This window comes from Mirounga angustirostris, unplaced genomic scaffold (genome assembly GCF_029215605.1).
Source record: "Mirounga angustirostris isolate CCGP_5_RB_7025 unplaced genomic scaffold, mMirAng1.0.hap1 SCAF_12, whole genome shotgun sequence".
Taxonomy (NCBI): Eukaryota; Metazoa; Chordata; class Mammalia; order Carnivora; family Phocidae; genus Mirounga; species Mirounga angustirostris.
In genome coordinates this window covers 65,926,969-65,951,687 of record NW_026991720.1, presented here as the reverse complement: position 1 = coordinate 65,951,687, position 24,719 = coordinate 65,926,969, and the positions used below count along the sequence as shown (strand labels likewise).

The 24,719-nt window shown below is 36.7% G+C and overlaps 1 protein-coding gene across 1 annotated transcript in view; it reads left to right on the top strand.

Annotated features, from left to right (window-relative positions):
- The window catches only part of C1GALT1 (core 1 synthase, glycoprotein-N-acetylgalactosamine 3-beta-galactosyltransferase 1), a 33,368-nt gene extending 22,518 nt beyond the window's left edge, over positions 1-10,850 (top strand). Inside the window, exon 4 of the mRNA XM_045864664.3 lies at positions 5,879-10,850. Within this exon, the coding sequence (XP_045720620.1) occupies positions 5,879-6,070 (192 nt within the window). The 3' untranslated portion in view covers positions 6,071-10,850. The remainder of the gene's footprint in view (positions 1-5,878) is intronic.
- Positions 10,851-24,719: the final 13,869 nt, after the last annotated feature.

Here is a 24,719-nt window from a genome sequence, read left to right as displayed (position 1 = left end):
GTGAAAAGACTTTGAGGTTTAGAAAGACCTAGATTCAAGTTTTCTCCCGCTTAATAGTTCAGTGACCTTCGATGGACAGAATTTGCCCAATTTCTGAGCCTGAGTTGCCTCATTTGTAAAATGGACCAGATTTACCTGTTTCATTCAGTTGTGATTACAGTATAATACAGTGCCTATCACACTGTAAGCATGTAATAAGCCTTACCTCTCATTTGACACCTTAGCCTCCATTCCTGAGGATTTTATCTAAAATACATTATTTTATTAAATATCTCAGCTAAATGTTTAAGAAGAATTAATATCTTATACCCACCAACTAGCTTTACCATATGTTAATCTTTTGCCACATTTGCTTCCTTTTTTAAAAGAAAAAGGTATAGGGGCGCCTGAGTGGCTCAGTCGTTAAGCATCTGCCTTCGGCTCAGGTCATAATCCCAGGGTCCTGGGATCGAGCCCCGCATTGGGCTCCCTGCTCCGCGGGAAGCCTGCTTCTCCCTCTCCCCCTGCTTGGGTTCCCTCTCGCTGTGTCTGTCTCTGTCAAATAAATAAAATCTTTAAAAAAAAAGAGAAGGTTATAGATACAGTTGAGGCCTGTGTATACCTCCCCAATCTAGTTTTCTTATCTTCTTCCTCAGTGCTAACCACTATCATGAATTTAATATTCGTCATCACCATGTACGTTTGTATCTTTTTTCATACATGTTTATGTATCCGTAAGTAATATATAGTATTGTTTTTTAGGTTTTTAAATAAATAGAATTAATCCATAAATATCCTTGAACATTTGCCCTTTTCATACAACATTAAAATGTATCCACATTATTATATGTATGTGCTTCATTAATTTAGGCTGCTCTGTAATCTAACATGAGCATATGTAATTTATCCATTCACCTACTGATACACATTTAGTAGATTGTTTCCCATTCATCACTGTTAGGAGCATTGCAGCAGTGAGTGACTGACTGAAGGACATCAGGAATCACGAAACCTAGCTTTTAGATTCAGATCTGTTATTGATTAATAATGCATATAGGCAAGTCATTAGTACTCTATGCCACCTTTTTTCTGGCCCTAAGATACAAATAATACACTTCATGCTAGCATTTTCATTTTCACAAGCCAGTGTTTTCAAATCATTATCTAGGACAGTGCTTCTCAACTGCAGGCTTTTTTGCCTCCCAGAGCACATTTGGCAAATTCTGGAGACATTTTTGGTTGTTAACTGGGAGACTGGCATTGGGTGGAGGTTGCTACTGGCATCTAGTGGGTAGAAACCCACAAGATTGTAAACCCACTAGATGCCAAACATCTCACAATGCACAGGATGGCTCCCCACAATAAAGAATTATCTGGACTAAAATGTCAGTAACACTGAGGTTAAGAAACTTTGACCTAGAACATTTGACCCAATCTTTAGACAATCAGCTTTAAAAGGAAATGTTGAAGCAAATCACTACTGCAATTACCAGTATGTTCTTGGTACTTACACAGACACAGTAATTCCTAACAGTAGTTCTGCATTTAATAGGTGACAGAACTGAGGATCAGAAAAGTCAAGTAGTTTGTCCTGAAAAATAGTCTAGGCAATATTACAAACCATGCTGATTATAAACTCTTGTGATTTCATCATGAGTTCCCCTCCATGATTAATGTGTGCCCCAAAGGGTTGGGGGGTGGGGCTGAGGGATGTTAGAATAAATATTCTGCTGTTGGGATAAAATTCCACTTTAATAAATAGTTTAAAGTTCAGTTCTACGTAATGAATCTGTTTGAAACCTTATGCTAGCATTTTATTGCTCTTGTGGATGCAACAGTTTCCTAGACTGTAAAACAGATGTATTCCTAATTCTGGTCTGTGATAGTCTATTTTTGTTTTGTTCTAGTGAGGTACTACTTTGATTTTTTTTTTAAAGATTTTATTTATTTGAGAGAGAAGGAGAGAGAGCATAAGCGAGAGAGAGCACAGTGGGGGCGGGGGGAGTGGCAGAGGGAGAGGGAAAAGGAGGAGCAGACTCCCTACTGAGCAGGGAGCCCAACGCGGGGCTTGATTCCAGAACCCTGGGATCATGACCAGAGCCAAAGGCAGATGCTTAACCGACTGAGCTACCCAGATGCCCCTGAATTTTTTTTTTTGATGTAAACTTTTCTTAGTATAATCTGACCATTCCAAGATTACTTGACCTCTTCCCTTCTTAATGCTGTACCCTTTCCCACATAAAAATATATCCAAATTTAAGAACATTACAAATAGATATAACAAAGACACCTAAATGCACATTTTACTGAGAGTATCTGCTACATACAGTAATAGCAAAGGGACATGATAATTGTCACTATTTTGTAACCAGTAAAATATCCTTCTTTCCTTTAAGAGTGCTACACACAGTTCCCACCTACAGATAGAGTATACCTAACAATATACTTTATATGAACAAAATAAATATTTCTATGGTGCATCTTTTATTTAAATTGTAGTGGTTTTTAAAATGGATGCAAAATTTTATGTTCTTTCTATAAAAATTTATTCAGTTATATAGAAGACAATAAAATAGACTTGGAAGGACCAAAATTGACCCAGCTTTCTAATGTTGCCTCTTCTCTCCCAGGAGGTTCAATACAAACACATGTGAAATCCAACTTCTATTAATACTTATCCATCATTTAATAAATTTTGTTTTCCATAAGTAAGTTACTATTTTCAGAGTTATTCTAAATTTCATACATACACTTTTGCTCTGTAGTAATCATGGAAAACACAGTGTGGAAAATTTTTATTTTAGCAAGTCAGTGTGTGAGATATACAGCTGATCAAAGAGTTATGTTCTTAAATTGGTTGTTTAGAACTTACTCTTCATGCAGTTCCCTTTTCACACCACCTTCTCACTTCCCTAGAAGTGAGTTTATTCCCTAGGACTAAAGTCTGCTCCCTAGGAATAGACTTCATCAGAGAATTTATAATCAGTCTTAATACAGAGGATTTAAAATAGTGTATATGTGTGTAATAGTCTTCATGTAATAGTGTGTATATATATATACACACACACATATACACACACACATGTACACATACACACATATGTACATATGCCCCTATATGTGAAATTGCCTTTTTTATAGGTCAGAAATGATCAAATAGGGTTTATTCTGTTCCTCAGTTCTAACTACATTAACTATAACCCATCTGAAACTTACTGATATATGGTTAAGGTTGAGAGCTCCTGATTTTTCCAAATTGTTAACTGATTTTTCCAGTACCATTTTTTAACCAAATCTTATTTTCAGTAGTGATTTAAAATAATCCCCTTTATCATATACTGTAGTGTTACTTACAGTAGTAGGATTGGTGTCTGGTATTACAGTTCTGTTCTGTCATCCTATTTGGTTTTGCCTCAGCACCATATCGTCTTAAACCTTGTAGCTTTACAGAATTTTGAAATTATTACTCTAAGAGTGTATATTCCTATACTTTATATCTCTTTTTCTTTCAAATTGTCTTGGTAACACTCATGCCTTTATGTTTATGTATTAATTTTTCAATTTAGGGACAATACCTTTGCCTGGGATTTTTAAAATTTATTTTAGGTCTTTTAGTAACTTTATAGATTTCTCCAGATTTTATTTCTTCTTAAGTATCTTATGTTTTTAATATTTTCACTACTGTTCTACTTGGGCTCCTTTGTAATTAACTAGTATATATATAAAAGCTGTTGTTTCTTAAAAGCATCTTTAAAATCTGGCTCTGTTCCTGGATTCTCTATATCTGATGATTTTTTACTTGACTCTCTTGAGTTTAGGTAGTAGCCATTATTATATGCAAAGAACTGTTTTGTTTCTAATAGTTATAGCTGTTTTCTTTTACTGTGTTTTTATTGCTTATAAATCGTAGTAACAGTATCCTCGTCATCTAGTAAAAAAAACAGTAATGCAATAGAATGAAACATAATGCAGTAAATCTTACCAAAAATATTATTATAGTGTTTCAGGGTCATATAAAGTTGCTTTCAGAGAGGATCAGCAATTTAAAATTCACTGCTATTGGTCTAGTCTTTTTAGTTTAATATGTACTGGCCAGTATAGTAGCCAGTAGCCAGGTGTGACTGTTGCGTACTTGAAATGTGGCTAGACCAAATTAAGATGTGCTGTCAGTATAAAATTCATTCCTGATTTCAAGAACCTAGCACAAATAAAAAGAATGATTTCATTAATAATTTTTAAGATATTGATTGCATATTGAAAAAAGAATAATAGGATTTATTCATTTGAAATATATTCAAATTAATTCCTTTTTTTTTCTTTTTAAATCTGGCTTCTAGATTTTGAACTGCATCATGTGGCTCACGTATATCTATTGGACAGAGCTGGTTTGATGATCACAAGTTGACTTATCATTTTACTTTTCAGATTTGTTCCTATCCTTACATTGCCTAACGGTGTTAAGAAGTAGGCACCAAATAATTTTCTAGTGCCTACGTGGTTGTCCAGAAACTCCACATATCCGGTGTTTGTTTCAAAGGAAAGTTCAGAGAGAAAGCCAGAGAAAATACAGTGGACAATTCCCTTATAATTTATACTGCATCGTAAGCTACCTACTTCCAGACATGAATTATTAAATGTTCAGTATGAATCTTCTCTGGGAACTTGCCAGAATATCTTTCTTCTTAGGTCCTTGCAAAGACACTAGATAGAGTCTGAAGTTTTGTTGAAATCACCTGGGTGAAACATTTTCTAGATACCAAAATAATCTTTTTTTTTTTTTTTAAGATTTTATTTATTTATTTGACAGAGAGAGAATGAGAGAGAGAACACATGAGAGGGGATAGGGTCAGAGGACAAAGCAGACTCCCCACCGAGCAGGGAGTCTGACGCGGGACTCGATCCGGGGACTCCAGGATCATGACCTGAGCCGAAGGCAGTCGCTTAACCAACTGAGCCACCCAGGCGCCCCTAGATACCAAAATAATCTTACAACTGTTTAATTCTGGGGCCAGTTTTGTTTTTTGTTTTGTTTTTGTTATGTTCTTGCCTTTTTTTATGTTGTATTTTTTTTATTATCTTGTTTTTGTCTTTTTTAGACCTGTTCTCATACCAACTCTGTTAGGAATCTATATCTGGACAAATGTTTAACTTTGACCTACTTACTGAGGACCACCTAAATGTGATTATTTTGTCAATAATGTCAACATTTATTGAGAATTTACTATAGGCCAAGCTGATTCCAAGCATTTTATATACATTATCTCCTTTAAGTAACCATCTTTTGCAGATGGGGAAATTGAAGCTTATAGAGATTAAGTAACTTGCCCAAGGTCATACACTAGTAGGCAGAATTTGACCCTAGTAGACAAACTTTGAATTCAAACTTAGATTTGACTCAGTACTTCCTCTCTTAAATATTGTACTGTTTGGGTTGATGTGCAGATGAAGTATTAGTTTCAGACACATAATGGGCAAGGGTTTTGTAGTCATTGAATGCTCCAAAGGTGTCTTTGTGAGGTTGAGCCACGCAAAAAGTTAGGGTGAGAACATGTGAAGTTTGAAAGCAAAACTTGGAAATAGAGCTTCATCCTTTGTATAGCTGCCCCTTTCATTTGAGGAAGTCTCAAGATTTTTTTCAGTGAAAACACTATAGAATATGAAAGAATATTATTTCAGGTCGATATATTTTAGTGGTTTTCATGTTTAGTTTTAAATCATTAAGAACTCTAAAAACTCTTGGTTTCTTCCACAGGTCTAATAAATAAGGTGCCTCTGCTTTACCTTGCCAACTTTAATGCTTGGATTCTGTTAAAATTAATGTTTCCTTTATCAGTATGTGAATATTGTGTGTTAATTATGTACTGTTTCTTAATAATGCCTGTTTCTGCTACTTTTTTAGGGTCCTGGTTGCTGTTCTGATCTTGCAGTTTCTTTTCACTATGTTGATCCTACAACTATGTATGAGTTAGAATACCTCGTTTATCATCTTCGTCCATATGGTTATTTATACAGATATCAACCTGCCTTACCTGAGAATATACTAAAAGAAATAAGTCGAGCATACAAAAATGAAGACCCAAAAGTAAAATGAGAACTCTTGAAAGAAAAACATAAATGAAGAGGTAAAATGTCTAGCATTGCACTGAAGAACTTCTACATTTCTGATACAGAACACTGGAATCCCAGTGAGGAATTCTTTCTAAGTGAACATTCCATATTAGAAATCTTTCATATGAATGACTGTAAACTGAAGCTTTAAGTGAGCTGTGAAGTCTGTTAAAATGTGTTTTGATACAGTAATATATAAATATATCTGAAAAACTTGTGTTTTTAAAATGTGGCCAGGCAGAGGGACTAGAAACAAGATTTTTGTTTTCTCTTCTTGACCACATGTATTATTTTCACTGAGAAACTAGAACATTTAAATTTTCTAAAACTACACTGCACATATTAATAACACAGATGATGCTAAATAGATCTGCCTTAAAGAAAATTTTAGAAGGAAACAGTGTTGCTTAATGTTATTTATAAACTCAAGACATGAGCAGTATGATATAAATGAACAAAACCCCCCCCACACACACTCATACATGCAGGTTTTGTCTAATGAAAATTTCCTGTGACTGTAATTGGCAGTATTTCTTCCAGACAAGGTAAAATAAGAATGGCACTTATCCTAAAGTGCATTAATAAAACCACATTTTGAAATTATATGGTCTTTGACTGTATTATATACTTGGTTCTAATTAGTAGTTAATGTTTTACTGAGTCCCCGTTGTCTCTCTTCTAAATATGTTTATTTTGAATACAATTTTAATTATTAATATTTATTTACTCAAAGTATTAATAGCATTCTATAAACATGCATTTTAAAATATTTTGTTCCCAAATTTACCCATTGTTAATTGTGGGTAATTAATAAATAGTAAATTTAATGCTATTTGGGGATGCTTTTCTTAGATCAGTTCCACTCTCAGGAATTACTAAGTGACATTTTAAATTGATTATTTAAAACTCTTTCCAACTACATAATTATAGTTCCTTTTGTTATCATCCTGTTGAGAGATGAGAATTTGTTTGTGCCTTTAATAACTTATTTAAAGCAAAGTTTAGACATTCATTTTTAGGCTCTGAGGTGGCTATTAGTTACACTGGCAAAATAATTTGAATGTACAATTTTGACGAGAGTTGACTAAAAACATTAGAAAAACAGAGTGCTTAAGGAAACTGAAATATGCCAGATATTAAAAGACCAAATACTTAATTCATGCATAACTGCCTGAATTTTGATGCTGACTTATTATTTGGGGTGGTTTTTTGTTTGTTTGTTTGGGGTTTTTTTTGGTGTTTGGTTTTGCCAGTGGATAATTCTAACAGCAGAATACCCAATTCAACACTGTCATCAAAAATATATTCATAAATATTTCATTCTAATTTTAGTGACTTTCTATTTAAAGAATTTCTGGAAGGAAAGAAAATTTTAAGTTTTGTTTTCTTTAGCAATATTATCTGAGTATATCATACAAGAATATTTTGCAGACTTTCTGTAAGATTATCTTAAATGTTACAAATGATTTACATTGTTTATGTTTATCATTATGCTAATTTTACATGGTTGTCATGCCATTGAATCTGCTGCTTAGCTAAAGAGTTTATATTTATTGTGCCAAAACATGTCAAAATCGTCATCTCTTTGGGTGGTATATTGAAAGGATGTTCATCTTGGTGACAATTAGTGGTAATTATGGATTACTCTGTCCACACAGTGAAAAGTCACACCAGTTTTTACCTTAAATTGTCTTTTGTTGTTTTCATGACACTATCACCTGCCAGAATTTCAAGGCATTCATTCTATTCTTTGAACAACTCTTCACCTTGGTGTGGATATGAATTTTACAGTCCATGTATACTACTTTCTATAAAAACCTTAAAATTTACTCATAGGAAGTTAACATTGTGATGAATCCTGGGGTCTGGAGTCAGACTGCCTGGGTTTAAATTCTTGATCTATCACTTACTAGTTTTGTAACCTTGAGCAATTTACTTAATCTCTCTCTGTGCCTCAATTTTCTCATCTTAAGGGACAGTAATACTATCTACCTCACAGGATTTTTATGAGGATTAAATGAGTGAATATATGTACAACTTTTAGAATACTTGTCTGGCCCAGACTATGGAGCAATAAGTATAAGGTTTTACTATTCTGTTACCTTAGAGTGTAAATATTTGTTCTAAATGAATGAAAAAAATCTGCTTTAATCAAATTAGATATTGAAGGACTTATTTCATACATTTCTTATAATAAGTAATAGCTAGTTTTTATCTAATGCCTACTGTGTGCCACGTAGTGTGCTTTAGATATTCTGTGTACATTAGTGTTAATCTTCACAAATTGGGTGTTCTTCCTGTATCGTAGATGAGAAAACTGAGGCTCAAAGAATTAAAGTAATTTTTCCACTGTCACAGAGCAAGTAAGTAACAGAGCCAGGATTTATGCTGAAAGCCTGTGTATTCTTTGTACCATGTCAGCCTTGAGGTTAGTCATTTAGCACTATTTCTTTCCATTTTTACTTATTAACATGTGTGATCTCATACATCAGCCAGTAATAGACAAATTAACCAGCCAGATTGTCATAGTGACTCTCAAATTGTGGTTCTTCTACTCTTCCCTGGGAACTTGTTAAAATGCAGATTTCAAGACTCCAGTCCCAGAAATTCTGATTCTAGCATGAGGCCCATTAGTATGCATTCTTACCAGATTCCTTTGGTCAGTGGTTCTCAAAGTGTTGTTCCCAACTAGTAGTATTTGCATCATCTGGGAACTTGCAAATGCAACCTCTCCTGGGCCCCACCTCAGACCTGAGTCAGAAGCTCCAGGGGTAGAGGCTAGCAGCTGTCTTTTAAACAAGCCCTCCAGGTGAGTCCTATTCATTCTAGTTTGGGAACCAATCTGATGCAAATTGATTGTTGGAATGTGCTAAAGATTTATTGCCCCACAAGTAGGGTATCTTTCAAAGATTTAGATGAAGGATGTTTTAAATCTGTGTCCTCCCAAGATCACACCATATTAAATGTGAGAGACTTTAAAGATAACTTAAAGGGTCCGTGGATCATTCATTTTTTGACAAAATTCTTTAGCTTTTTCAGATTGACTAATACCAGGGCCCACAGTAACATATGTAATTCTCCAAGTTTAGTAATTTAACAATTGGGGCAGGAAGAGTTTAAGTACTGTACGTAATTCTTTAAAAGCATACCTAAATGAGTGTCCTCACTTGTTAGTAAAAAAAACTTTCCAATTGTTAGTAAAAAACTTTAAATGGAGGTAGCAAAATACTGCTTTATAATATGCAGAATGTTTTTCTGCTAATTCAATATGATCAAAATTTCATCACTTTCAAGAGTCAGTTGACTGTCCTAATACAGCAAAAAATTATCCAAGTATTCAGTAGAGAACATACAAGCAGATTTCATGATGGTAACTTACCATCTTTTAAATTAAGATCTTTGTCATTTGGATAAATTATTTTAGTGTGGTCTCAAAACATAAGGCTTTTGCTATCTTTATGTTTCCCAGTAACAGTAAACTTATATTTCAAGTGAGAAGTTCATAGATGATACAAAGCAGATTTTTGTCCCAGAGTTCAATTATTTGTTTTTAAATATCTTAAATTTCAGAGGAATTTTTGTTACTGTAAGAATTCAAAATAAATTACTGGCCAGTTTTTAGTATTTTTTGAAATACAGTAATTGCATTTGAGCATTAAATTTGTTAACTGATTATTTTCATAATTGTTTCTTGAGTATGAATTTTTCACTTCCTTGAGCCTATCGAACTATAGTATTTCCAGATTGAGACTTGAAAAAAAATGCCTCACTTTATTGATTAGATCAAGTCTATCCTTTTGTTCTTCATTTGATTCAGTTCATTAGAGTATTCTGTCTTTGACAATTTCTTCTTCTTTGTATTTGTTGCCCTTTATTTTCTTTACAACTAATTTCCATTTCCTAACTACCCCTAATGCTGCTTTTGCAAGGTTAATTTGGCTGTAATTAGTGATTAGAATTTGTATCACTTACTAATAATTTTATACCTATTAACTTTAGATTTCCCTAGGAGATTGGAAATAAAAAGTCTAAGAATAATGCCTGCTGGCTCTAAGGATATTTGCCCTACTTAAAAGTCTACAGTTTTAAACTAATTCTAGATAAATGATTACTAAATGAACTAAAGTTATTTGGATTCCATTTCCTCTACACCTTTTTCTCAAAAACAAACCAAAAAAACTCATTTGCCTCATTTCTCTACTTTATTGTAGGGCTGACAGAAACATTCTTAAGCAATCTGGGGAACAACCTGTGGTTTATTTTATGCTAAATATAACCTCTATTGATTTAAGAATATGACTACGTTTATATATTGGAGTTGAAATAGAAGTTTTAATACAGATTTTAAAAACTTTACAAATTCTGTCTAGAGAAACCAACTCTAAAACTAGTTTCAGAAGTGAATAGTGCTCTGTCTCAACTCCTTTTACCTCTAGTTTTTAGTTTATATCAGTTCAGTTTAAATAACTTTGCAGAGCCCTACCAATTAATATTCCATATACAGTATTTATTAGAGGGAAACTAATCTTACTGCTAAGCAGTGTGTTACATTACACAGTGAATATTTGTGTTTTGGAATTTAAAAGTTATGTAAGGTAGTAGTGTTATGAATGGTTTAAAAATGTGTGGTGACTTGCTTATTTTAAGTGATCCACCAATAAATCAGAAAAGATGTATTTTTAAATATGTTTTTTAAAGTGCCTTTTGAACATTTTTAAACAATGGATTTAAACAACTGCATAAAATAAATTACCATGTTTAAAGCTGTTTTATCTGATTATTTTTAACTGATATAAGAGTTATGGGAGACACTAAGGGGTAGTTTTGGGGTTATTTTACCAAAAATATTAATTTAAAGTATTTTCCCATCAAAGTTACTCAATTTGAATAGACTTAAGTAATTTTTACTGCAATATATATCATTTGTCTTTAAAGCAGCAAAATATTCCACCTCTGATTTAGAATAATAACCTTAAAAAAATTAGAAACACTATGTCATCCAGGTAAGTGTGTGTATGTGTACATGGTGGGGGATGCTTTTCTATCTCTTGGTATATTTTGATATATCATATACACTGGAATTCATTTATTCAACTGATTATTCAAATAATATTCAAATAATGCCTAGCAGCTACTAGAAATACAGTGGTGAGCAATACCTATAGGATTTCTGTTTTCACAGAGCCTTAATTCTATAGCTAGACAATAAACAAGTTAATAGATGAATGAACAAGATATTTCAGAGAATGGTGTTAGGAAAAGAAAACAATGATTCATTCAGTAGAACAGTTTTCTGGGTAGGGTGTCAAGGAAGATCTCTAAGGAGGTAGTATTTGAACTGAGACCTGATGACAGACATTTTATATACTTCAAAAGTTATTTATATTTATGAGGCTCTTTGCCCCTACTGTGTAAAAAAAATAATAATAACTTTCCACCTTTGCTTAATTATGCTCTGGGCATATGTAAAGACTCAGTGAAATGCATTTTATGGGCCAAAAACTTTGTGGTTTTAGGTATATTTCATCCAGAGCTCAGGTCTATCTATTGATACTAGATCAGTCTGGTACTTTTAAGATAGAAATAAAAATTGACCTACCTCTTCCTTAAGCAGATGATTGCAGATGTTCATAAGGTCCTTGAGTCTAGCCTGTCTGCCTCAATTTTCAGTAACATGCCACCCAATATGTTCCTTATTAGTGCATATGTACATGTATGTGTGTATATGTGTATATATATACACACTGTCATTTGGATTCACCAGCTTTAGAAAAGTTGAGGAAATGAATGCCACTTTATATTGTTTTAGTAGTGGAGTTGTACAATTTAATTTATTCAGATAACCCTATGTTTTTATAGTTGTACTGCTAATTGAGAAGTCATTTGAGAGGAAACTGATTTACCTAAATACATACATATTTACTATTACCTATTTTAAGTTTTCCAAAGGTATAATCCTGGAAAGAATACAGAATTATTGCTTAATTTATCTTCTTACTAAAGGGAGGGACTCTACCTCAAACATATTTTACTTCAGATTATCCAAATAGAAATTCCTATAGTGTTTAAGACTGAATGAACATTTAACAACCAAAGTTCGGCAACATCGACATTCTCCAGATAAATCTATCAGAATTAGTAAGACATGGAAGTAAACTGTTTTGCCATGAGTTTGTTACTCATTATTGAATTTAGTATTGCTATCTAGAACTTTAACTATTTTAGTTCTTAAAACTATCTTTGTGTTGCATCATTTCTTCTGCCTAAAGAACCACCAGGTGTTTAGTAGTGCTCCTCATTCTGTTACTGATAGCTCTTTTTTTTCCGGGGCTGAAAATTTGTGCAGGGCATTTCTACCCTTTCTGTATTGTATATTGCCTCTGTATAGTGCACTAGAATACAACCACTTTTCTCCCAATAATGAAATATTCATTGTCTTTTTTTATGAAATTCAGTCCTAGGACTTCAGCTATTTGGGTTTTCTAATGAATGTCTAGTGACAGATTAACAGTACTTCCTCATTTGTAGAACAGCTAGGTGATATGCCATCTTAAAACTAATTTGAGTAGCAATGTCTTAGTCTTAACAAGTCATGAAGTTTTGACTTTTGTCAGCTTCAAATCTTTTTTCATAGAACTCTAAACCACATTGTCTTTCCTCTTTCTATTTCTAGACTACCAGAATTATACTCCTGGTAGCATTTAGGTTGAATTTCACTTTCTCTTCATTTTGTTGTTAGACTGTAGAAAGTTGGTGATAAAATCCAGAAAGTAGTTTGAAAAAGAATAATGATCCACTCTTACCTTTAGTTCTATACAAGGCTATCTTCCATGTATTTGCCCTGTTCAGTGCTGTGTGTGTCAGAGATACAGGAATAGTAAGGTATGGTATGGTTATCTTAATACTTGGATTTTTCTTTAATCAAAATACTAAACCTTAATTTTTCATGCTAATTAGGTGTATATAATAAGTAATTTTATTCAAAAAAAGTGATTTTATTCTCTGAGGTGAAGGTAACTATGTGCTTAGACTAGTAAGACATAAAAATGATTTATTGTTTATAAAAAGTAATTTTTACAGGGGCACCTGGGTGGCTCAGTTAAGCCTCTGACTCTTGGTTTGGGCTCAGGTTATGATCTCTGGGTTGTGGGATCAAGTCCCACCTTAGCTACCCGCTCAGCTGGGAGTCTGCTTGAGATTCTCACCCTCTCCCTTGGCCCCTCCCCCCCTGCTTATGTGTGTGCGCATGCATGTGCGCACACGCTCTCTCTCAAATAAATCTTTTATTTAAGATTTTATTTATTTATTTATTTGACAGAGTTAGACACAGCGAGAGAGAGAACACAAGCAGGGGGAGTGGGAGAGGGAGAAGCAGGCTCCCCGCTGAGCAAGGAGCCCAATGCGGGGCTGGATCCCAGGACCCTGGTATCATGACCTGAGCCAAAGGCAGACGCTTAACAACTGAGCCACCCAGGCGCCCCATAAATAAATCTTTTAAAAACATTTTTTAAAATAATTTTTACAGACCTATTTGCCTGGTTACAAAAGCAGAAAAAAAAGGGAAATAATTGAATCACCTATATTTTCTTAATGATCCTAAATTAGACATGTAGCTAGCTATTTCTGAGATCCTAAAGTAATCATGCTATTTGGTTTTTTTCTCATCTGAAAGTTTCAACCTTTACCAGGTTACACCTTCATTTTATGTTTTATTGTCTTTAGACCCTCTTAGACTGCTAAATCCTCAGATTTACCAAATGGAAAACTGGTGTTCAGAAGTCGAATGACTCAGAACAAGTGAAGCAGAACAGTGGTGAGATTGAACCTGAGTCTGAAGTTTGAAAACACGTCAAGATCCAGTCTTCTTTATAATATACTGACTTAGAGGGTAGAAAGACAAAAAACTGGGTGCACATAATTTTAATTTAAGATCACCAATGACTTTATTTAGGGCTATTCACTTACCTCATAATAATGTAAAATAGTGCTCATTAAAGAATATTAATAGAATTTTTGCTGTATATTAAATAGTAGAAATTTGTCTTACTAATTCAGTAGTCATTACAAATTCTAAACTTACAGTGTATTTTCTAAATTTACTCTTTGGTAACTCTAGATTACTGCCTAGCATTACTTAAAACTCACTTTGTCAGGGTGTCTTTAAAAGGGTTTTCTTTTTTCCTCTTTGCATCTAAAACTTTTGATGTAAAATTACCCAAACTTCCTGTTACTACTAAAACTGAAATAAATGAAACAAGAGAAATAGATAGGAAAATGTGAAGCAGGCACTTTACCCAAAAGCATAGTTATTTACGTCAGTGAGATTATTTTTTTAAAGAAGTTAAAGTAGGTTGGTTTCCTTTGACACCCGTTTTTCTCCAGACTCCACCTTATGTGACAGGATGGTAGTGGTTTCCTCCCTAAGTTGTTATTCTTACACCTAAGAATTAAATATTAGCCTCACTCCCTGACATATCATGTTAAAATTAGGAGTTGTCTTGTTTACTTCTTTCACCTCTCCCACAGGTAATTTTTCCTAAGATTCCACCCACGCTTTGTACACAAAAGGTCAGCAAACATTTGATTTATTTCATTGACTTATTAAATATATCAAAATCACACCCAGGATCTCAGAGTGTGGTACTACAGACGTCAAATCTCTTCCTACCCTAATTCTAAACCAGTCAGTGCACACCCTTTTTCATATGAGAAATAATGACAGAAACAATCTGACAAGTAACAATGGGGCTTCTAGAGCCAAGGGTGATTGCAGTTAAATTAAATCTTCACTGTTCTTGACACTTCAGAGCTATCTTCTAGGAATACTTGCCCTCCCTTGTTAACAAAACAGGGAACAAAACTCCTTCTTCAGGGACCTCACTTTTCATTTAGTTCAGCAGTTGGTACTGGGAGCTGTACCTTGAGGCAACACAAGTATTTGAGTGACCCCGTTTTCCACTTAATGGATTGCACACAGGAAAGGTCAGTAATTTGATTCACCACTTTTTTTGCTTCAGTATTTTAGTCTTGAGTCTTGAGTAATTAAAGAGTAATTTTACTTCACTTATGTATTGTGATCCCACAGTGTCCTTCCCACTGAATAAAATTTAGCTCTCTGCTAAACATGTAAGATGGGCGAAGGGTTACCATTAAGAGAAATGGGAACAGATCAGCCCCCTGCTCCATACCACCAGTCAGGACTTTGGCGGACTTCCCACTTTTTATGATTCTAACAGAAAAATCAATACCTTTCCATAATGAGAGGAGGATCACGCTCTCTATCACTGTGAAGGGAGGACTGGCCAGGAGAGGGAAGCTTGAGCTAGGCTTCTGCCTTGAGAGGAAAAGCAGCTTCCAAGTGGTGTGTAGTTCAGCCCTTTGCCTAGGTCTTGTTTTTTCCAAGTCTCTCAGTAGCCCTTCCTTCATTTTCCTTCTACTCTTCAAGTCCAATTCTTGGATTCAGAGGAGTGACTATTTTTACCCCCAGGTAGTTTGCTGGCCCTAGGGTTGCAGAGAGGAAAAGATACAGTCTTGCCCCCGGGGAACTGAATGTTTAGGGAACACTCCTCTAACTTAATGTAACAGAGCCAACGACAGTCTTCAAATATGTCAAAGCAAAATGGGCAATGAAGGGCTTAAAGAGCAAAACTCAGACAACAGATGCCTGTTCACGGAAATAAAGCCCTGCCAGGTGCACTGTCCAGGGCAAAGAAAGTTGCCTTTTGGAGATTAAGCTTTTTATGAGATTAGAATTTGAGAGAGGTCTCCCAGTGACTTCTCTAATAAGTTTTGTTGGTAGTATTGGCTCACTATTAAGCCCATCTATTGAGTTCTTGGTTTCATTTATCAAATATTTCAGTTCTAGAATTTCCATTTGTTTATATTGTATAATTAACTATAATTAATAATCCAGGTCTCTGCAAATGTTCTCAGTCTTATTTTTTTACATCCTTAAACATATTAAGTATAGATGTTATGGAGTATATGTCTGCTACCCCCATTATCTGGACCACCACCACCACCACCATGGGTCTATTTCTATCAGTCCCTTCTTTTGGTATTCAGTTACATTTTCTTATTTATTTTTTAATACCGTCTTTGGTAGGAACATCACACTTCTTGGTAGTCTTTTGAATAGGACAAATGAACCTGTGTCTCACCTTATAGAAACCATAAAATCTGTGCTATCCCAAAGTCTGTGTAACCATCAACCCAAGCACCCCACTGACCTGCTGACTGGCCTCCTAGTGAAGTGAAGAAGTTACACAGAGAGGTCAGCCAACGATTCCCCTCAGAGAACCAAATGAGAGAGGAGCCTACTCTGATTCCTGTGATGTGTATAATACCCACATTGTACTAACTAGGATTCAGCCTAAGCAAATCTCTTCATTTTAGACAATCAAGGATGAGCAAAACCCGCATGGTCTTAAAGGATAAACTTGCGTTTAATGCCTTAACAGTCATACTTCAGTGAGGGCTCCATGAACTCAAATTTAGGCCAAGTAGCTTACATTTCTTCAGCATTATTTAGTCTTAGAAGCAACCCACACACGGCAGGCCTAGCTGACCTAAATTCATTAAAAGCCAGATTTGGAGAAACTTCTAGGTATTCATCTAGATAGTAAAAGCTAAGGGTTGGATCCTGTGCACTTCTGAACAGATACTGTCTCAGCTCTAAAGGAGTTTCTAAAGTTAAACATATCCTTAGAAGGCTGCAAGTTCTCAGATTTTAAAGTCAAGTCTTAAAATACAGAATACCCTCCAGGTCCGGGCTTTTCTTGCTGGAGTTAGAACCTTGATGTTGGGGCCGCCTGGGTGGCTCAGTCGTTAAGCGCTGCCTTCGGCTCGGGTCATGATCCCAGGATCCTGGGATCGAGCCCCTCATCGGGCTCCCCGCTCAGCGGGAAGCCTGCTTCTCCCTCTCCCACTGCCCCCTGCTTGTGTTTCCTCTCTCGCTGTCTCTCTCTCTCTGTCAAATAAATAAATAAAATCTTAAAAAAAAAAAAAAAAAGAACCTTGATGTTGTATCTCTAAGGACTCCCTGAAACAGTTAATAGGCTGAGACACCCTCACACCAACAAATCGATAGTAATGTATGACATACTGCACTTGGGGAATAAGCACAGACCCTTTGACTGTATTAACTTTGATTTTGTATGTTAAAGCCACATGCCTGATAACATTTCAGTCTGATAGCAGGGTAGGTTGGAATTACTGCTATTCACCAACTCATCTGTTCACCATCCTGGTCTTGATCTTAGAGTAGGGAGATAAATTGAGAGCAAAAAGTAAAATTACTAGTTGAATTTTACGAGCATTATATTAAATGACATCCAAGAGACAATCTTACATGAAGAGATATTAAGAATAAAAACAGATTTGGGGAAAGGTTGAATTACATATTTAGTTGAAAATTAGACGACATTTTAGATTCACAGAGAGCAAGAATTATGTCTCATTTATCTTTGTATCTTCCAGAGATTTGCAGAGAGTAGGTCATTCAAACTAAGAGGATCTCAGATTTTCATTAAGTTTTATATCGTAGCATATCCATGTGCCTTGGTCACAGTCCAAGGGGTTTGGGCTAGATTTATCTTTGAAGACTTCTCTAGCCCTAAAGCTAATCATCCTATTATGCCAGTTTTTCTTACATTTCAGTGTGCCCAGGAATCACCTAGTGCGCTAGTTACAGCTCAGAATCCTAGGCCAAGTAGGTCAGGAGTGGGGCCCAGGAATCTGAATTTTCAAAGTCATTCCAGATAACTCTAATGCAGGCAATATGAAGCCTCACTTCAGAAGCATTGAATTATACTGTATAGTCTCATGTTTCCAGTGTTTGCTTAAAATGTAGCAATTTATTATCACTCTAAAGAATATAATTTTTAACCTCGGATGATTCTCTCTAAAAATGTACATTTTATATTTTTAAATATCTTTTGAAGCCAAATTTTTACCCAGGATTAATAGCACAGGACCCAGAATCTTTCACGCACCTCTTACCCACAGATAGCCTTCTTGATTTCCCACCACACTTAAGAGCACTTTGCGCTCTCACTCTTTAACGTTGGGTTAAGAAGTGCTCTTTTCAGATTATCCCAATTTCCACAAAAACCAAAGGTATCAGATGACCTAGAAAATGTTTATAGAATTGTCTACTTTGGAGCATGAAATAGACATTTAGATACATGAATCTGACCTATGTCTTAACATCCAGACTGATTCTACCTTACCCTATTCTTAGATAACTGTTATTCTCTCTAGGGAAGTTTTCAGATACTAGCTCAGCATCAGTGTCAGTTCCAGCCAAATTAATACTCTAAAAGATGCAGAATGGAGGTCCATGGGTCAAGGCTCTGGCTGCTCTCCAGAAGAGCCCATTCTTACCCTCAGGAGTAGCTCTTCCAGCAGGGCTGCCTCTCAAGGCCATGTTCCCACCTCCCACTGCAGACCCTACAGAAAAACTAAGAGATGAATTTTGGGAGAATAATTTCCTTGAATCATTTTTCTAAAGATGATGGAATATTCTTAAATGTTGCTAATTTGAACTTTGAAATGGTTCCATTATTTTGTAAGTACCATATCCTGGATAGTTAACTATGGCTGACAATCCACCCCTTGTCTTGACTGCACCCAAATCGTGTCTAGTGCATCAGAGAAGGAAATGAATTTGATGCACTTACTGTCTCTCTGAATTTTTCACTTTTCTATCGTTAGCTTTTATAACTCTTCTTGGCAGATGAAATTGAGACTTGAAGAAAGGAAAATTAAAGCTCATGATGAAATTTGAAAATCCAGTAAATTTCTTTTCTGGTCATATTTTAAACTGCTAGATCATTTGCTCATTCTTTATTTCTCAAGCTAAACACCAGAACACACAGATACACCCTATGCAGGCATAAAGACAGACACATCCTCAAGGTTGATGGGACTAATTAGAATCTTCTGCCGGCCTGAGATGAGCATGCAGGAAAGTGGTCGGGAAGTGGCTGTGGAATTCACGCCTCTGGGGAGGTAGAGGGACAGCTTTGTGCTGAGGCAGGCATTGAACTGTAAGGTGGCCCTAACAGAGGCTTACACTGGTCTCAGGGAAACTCTGGAACTGGGATGGCCCTTCATTCTTGTCCTGCTTGGGGCAAGGCTGCCTGGCCTTCATATACCAATATTTACCCATCACTGGATGAGGACTGCCCGGGGAGGAGGCATGATCTTGCACAAGGTAGCTCTCATCAGCCAAAGGTAATTCGGAGAGGAACTTGGCTGAGAGCCCTCAGCTGCCAACCCTCCCAGCAGCTGGGGCATGGGTGCCTCAGACTTGAAGGAAGGACTGGACCACACCCCACAGTGTCCACTACGGAACCACAGTAAAAACGTGGATATGAAAGCTCACCTCTGGCAGCTGTCTTCAGGCCTTTATTTTTTTATTTTGTTTTGGTTTTTCAAGACTATCCAGACTTTCCTCCTCTCTCCACTCTTTACACTTTGATTTTCAGTACTTTTAAGTTTTCCCAAGCTAATGATTAAAAATCAAGCTAAAACAATACTTGGCCTGAGACTCCTAAAAAATACTCTGGGTAACTAAGAGGTGGTAGGCTTTGCTCCAAAGGAGTCATTTTCTGAATCAATTTGGGCTTCTGAAAAAAGTTAATTGAGTTTAGGAGGCAGGGAAGGTGGGGGCTGCCTGTGCTATGTGATTGGAATGGTCATGGAAAGATTGCCCAGGTCCTGCAGCTCTGAAGTAGTCTCCGTTTATAACTAGCTCTGAACCCCCATGGTGCTTACTGTCAGTGTCCCTCACCTGGCCCTTGGAATGAACTGTCTCCTCTTGTTTATCACTTTGTGTCTAACTGGAATTCTCAGGCGTGACTGCCTGGTGCCTCCAACCCCTCGAGGTCAGGCCAGACTCCTAATTCTCCATGTCCATGCCCAGGGCATACATGACATGTGAAGCTGACATCACTCCTATCCTGGTTTTTGCCTAATATGGGAAATAAGTTATACCTAATCGAGCTTCAGTAAAATACCTAACAGGTACTAACAGTTCACCTGGAGATTGCTAAATACTGGCTGATAGCAAGATTGAAGGATGGGTGAGAGCCCTTAGGATAAAGGGTGCTTGAACCAGGGAAGTAGATGGGCAGCTGTGGTAGGCAGAATTTCTAAAGTAGTTCCCCTCCCCAAAGATATCCCATCCTAATCCCCAGAACCTGTGACTATGACAAAGTATCACTTCCATGATTCTGTTGTGATAAAGCACAGTTTACATACAATAAAGGGATCATCCTGCATTATCCAGAGGGGCCCAATGAAATCACAGAAGCCTCTACAAATGGAGAGCTTTCTCCAACTGGAGCAGAAAAGGAAGGCAGAGAGCATGGAAGAATGTGCCTCACTGTTGTTGCCTTGAAGATGGAGGGGACCACGTGAGAAAAAATGTGAATGGCTTCTGAGAACAGAGAGAGAACCCCAGCTGACATCCAGCAAGAAAACGGCGCCTCAGTCCTACAGCTGCAAGGGACTGAATTTTGCCAACCCCCTCAATGAGCTTGGAAGTGTGTTCTTTACCCAAGCCTCCAGATAGGAGCCCAGCCCAGGCAACTCCCTAAATTTGGCCTGAGACCCTGAGCATGGGACGCAGCCTAGCCTGCCTGGACTTCTAACCCACAGAACTGAGATAATACGTTGGTGTTTTAAGCTACGGAATTTGTAGTAATCGGTTACTACAGCAATAGAGAACTAGTACAGTAGCCAAGATAACAAGTCTACTCAGTATTTTGAAAAGTGCTGTTTCTCTGGGGAAAATGAGAATTTTTTTTTTTTAAGATTCCACGTGTAAGTGATACCATTCAACATGTTGCTTTGGCTTATTTCACTTAGCATAATGCCCTCCAGATTTATTCATGTTGTTGCAAGTGGCAAGATGTTCTTTTTTATAATGGCTGAATAATAGTCCTATATATGTTATATATATTCTTCTCTCTCTGTATATTCCTATATAGAGACATTTCAATATATATATTCCTATATATTATAGTGTGTGTGAACACACACACACACACACCACATTTTCTTTATCCATTCATCTGTCAATGTCTACTTCGGTTGTTCCCATGTCTTGGCTGTGGTAAATAATGCTTCTATGAACAGGGGTGTGCAGATACCTCTTCAAAATAGTGATTTCAGTTACTTTGCATATATACCCGGGAGTGGGAATGCTAAATTATGTGGTAGTTTAATTTTTTGAGAAACTGCCATATTATTTCCATGACATTCTCCCTGGGAAAAAAGAGAGAAAACAACTATGTTAACTCTGATGATGATGAGGTGAAGTGAGGCAAGGGATGTGTTAATTATCTCGACTTTGGTAATCATTCTACAGTATATATGTATACCAAATCATCACACTGTACACTTCAAATATATATGATTATATTCATCAGTTATCCCTCGATAAAGTTATAAATAAATACTTTAGAGAAAGAAAAGAAAAAGGAAACTAGAATCTGCCTCTAAAACCAATCTGGTGGAAGATGGGGAGGGGTAGAGTAAGATCCAAAGCTTACGACGCGCACCTATTATGTGCTGGCTTGAGCTTTGACTTTATAGATGCCTACCCATTTATTTCTAATACTTATCCTATGTGGCAAATACTATTGTTAACCTAATATTATAGCCATAGGCTGCCAACTGGTGTTCAGAGAAATTAACTGATTGGTCCAATGAGTTCTTAATCCTAGCTGCACACCAGAATCACCTAATGAGCTTTTAAAAAAAAAAAATCCAGATGTTCAGGCCTTACCTCTGACCCACTCAATCAGTGGAATCCAGGCCTCTGGCACTTTTTAAAGCTCCTTGGATGCTTCTGATGTAACCCAGATGATGTTTGGCAACCATCTGTTTAAAGTGTGGTCCATGGAATCCCCTCGGGGCTAGGGAAGACACCAGTGGTGGTCTCCTGACAGCCATCCCCTTCTTCCTTTACAACAGAACTCCAGTTATGTTCAGGTGGCAAAGTGCCTAGCCTTAAGGGATACATCACAGTTGTCTGAATTTTACACTCTAGTCAATCTCACCTTTCACTTTCCCAAATACTTCCCATCTCTCCGTAGCTCGAGGCAACCAGTAACAGTCTGACCAAAAACATCTAAGGAGACCCTGCCGGGAATGGGGAATTTCTGGGAAGGATTTTACTTCTGAAAAGGGATGCAAGTGCCCAAGGAGAGCTGCCTGGTACCATTCCTTGGGCATGGTAGTGAGAGGATGTGCTACTGGGAGCAGCAGTCCCCTGTGGCCATGAGGTGAGCCGTCTAACATGAAAAGCTAACATGCTGAGAAGTTAAAGCAGGAAGAAAGCCCGGGGCTCTGATGACACCACTGAGCCTCAAAAACCCTAGAACAATTATTAGGAGACTTCATACCATGTGAGATAATTAGATTATGCAGTATTTTGTTATTACAGTGAAAAGCCTTTCCAAACACACACAGGACTAATTTAGAATACAAATCAGAATTTCTGCTAATGGGGCCTAGATTACTGCACAGTCACCCAATTCACTGTGCCCTGAAGTAAACGCACGGATCCAGGATCACCTACCCAGAAAGTGATGAAGCTCCTTCTAACTGGCCTGTTTTTTCCACTTTACTATGCTGCAAATGAATGGAAAACATCTGTATTCTTGTTACTACAGTCCCCAAGGGAATGTTGGTCTTAGTTATATCAGAAAATAAGAAGTAAGGAAATAACCCGAAGAAAACACATCTACAAGTTTTTTGTTAAAGAAAAAGTCTGTAAAACCCATGTTTGCACATGAACTGGGAAGTAATGGGTATGTGGGGAGGGATGGTAGAGGTTGGGGAGGGGAGTGAAGACAGGGCTCACTTTTCATATTAATTACAAAGGACCTGCTGAAGGCCAGTAGCTTCCAGAATCTCTGAAAATCCGCACAGTAATCAGTTTATATGACTTTTCTTTTTTTTTTAAGATTTTTATTTATTCGTTTGAGAGAGAGCGAGAGAGAGTATGAGCAGGGGTAGGGGCAGAGGGAGAAGCAGACTCCCCGCTGAGTGCAGAGCCTGAAGCAGGGCTAGATGCCAGCACCCTGGGATCATGACCTGAGTTGAAGGCAGATGTCTAACTGAGCCACCCAGGCACCGCTATACAACTTTTCATAAATATGTTGACTCTGCATATCAGAGTACACCCTAATAACCTAGATATATAGAGAGACACAATCTCCTTATCTAAAATTGCTTCCAGACTTCTCATTTAGAGTGTCTTTGTATCTTCATCATGACCCCTAGAATTGTCTCTGATATTTCTTGTTTGGAAATTATTTCCTGCGTAGTAAGTTGTATGTGTGCTCCTGAAGTGAGTAGCCGTCTCCCTTTTGTTCCCTGTCCTATCCATAGTCTAAAGCATAATGCTTTGAACATAGTAGGAGGTATTCAGCCATTGTCAACTGCAAGATCTCAAAAGATCCAGCAGGTGGACACCTTCTAAGAACTGGTGTTTTGTGAGGCATCTGGAACATATCATTAGATTATTCTCTCAGATGAGGCCAAAAGCAAAGCACTGTCCTAAAGGTCACAGAGCTAAGCAGCTGCAGAGCCAGCTATCTGAATTTATTCCTGTGCTCTTTCTCCGGGTTCATTCCTCAAAATGCCCAAATCATACTATTATTATTAAGTTGTGTACTTGAACCAATCAGATCTATGCTGGAAAACAGCAAATTAGAATGAACCACACTCTAGTTTCTTATATTTTCATTCTCAAGATTTAACCCTAAGCTAAGCCATCTCAGCCCTCATCCATGTGACTGGAGTTTTATTTCTCCAGAAAATGGGGCCCAAGGATCTTACTTGCCACTATAAGTGATCATGTTATAACATTTTGCTCAGTCTCTGAATCATGATCAAGTTGCAAAGACATCTACTCATAGTATTAAGAAAGAAAGAAGGAAGGAAGGAAGGAAGGAAGGAAGGAAGGAAGGAAGGAAGGAAGGAAGGAAAGAAGAAAGAAAGAAAGAAAAGAAAAGAAAGAAAGAAAGGAAGAAAGGAAGAAAGAAAGAAAGAAAGAAAGAAAGAAAGAAAGAAAGAAAGAAAGAAAGAAAGAAAGAAAGAAAAAGAAAGAAAGAAAAAGAAAGAAAGGAAGAAAGGAAGAAAGGAAGAGAGAGAGAGAAAGAAAGGAAAGGAAAGGAAAGAAAGGAAAGGAAAGGAAAGGAAAGGAAAGGAAAGGAAAGGAAAGGAAAGGAAAGGAAAGGAAAAAGAAGAAAGAAGGAAAGATAAAATGGGTCCTCTATCTCCATTTCTTATCTATGATTCCCTGAGTCTATGATGGTATGAGCCTTGCATCTATGCTCTCCATAGTCCCATGGAATATCAGTTATAAGGAGCTCTAGCCTTTTGTAGGGTGATGAACTAGATTTTTTTTCCTCAATAAACTCCATTAACACATGGCCACTCAGAGAGAGGAGAAAACTTTTCTAGGGTCTGTCTTCAGAGCCAGGTTAAGAAGGCCACCTGGGCATCTGGCAGGGACACTAATCTATAAGGGGCACCAAAACATTTCTGGAGACGTAATAAGATTAATAAAACCATGTTGACCAGAGCTCACCCCAGGGAGAGTATGTAAATGT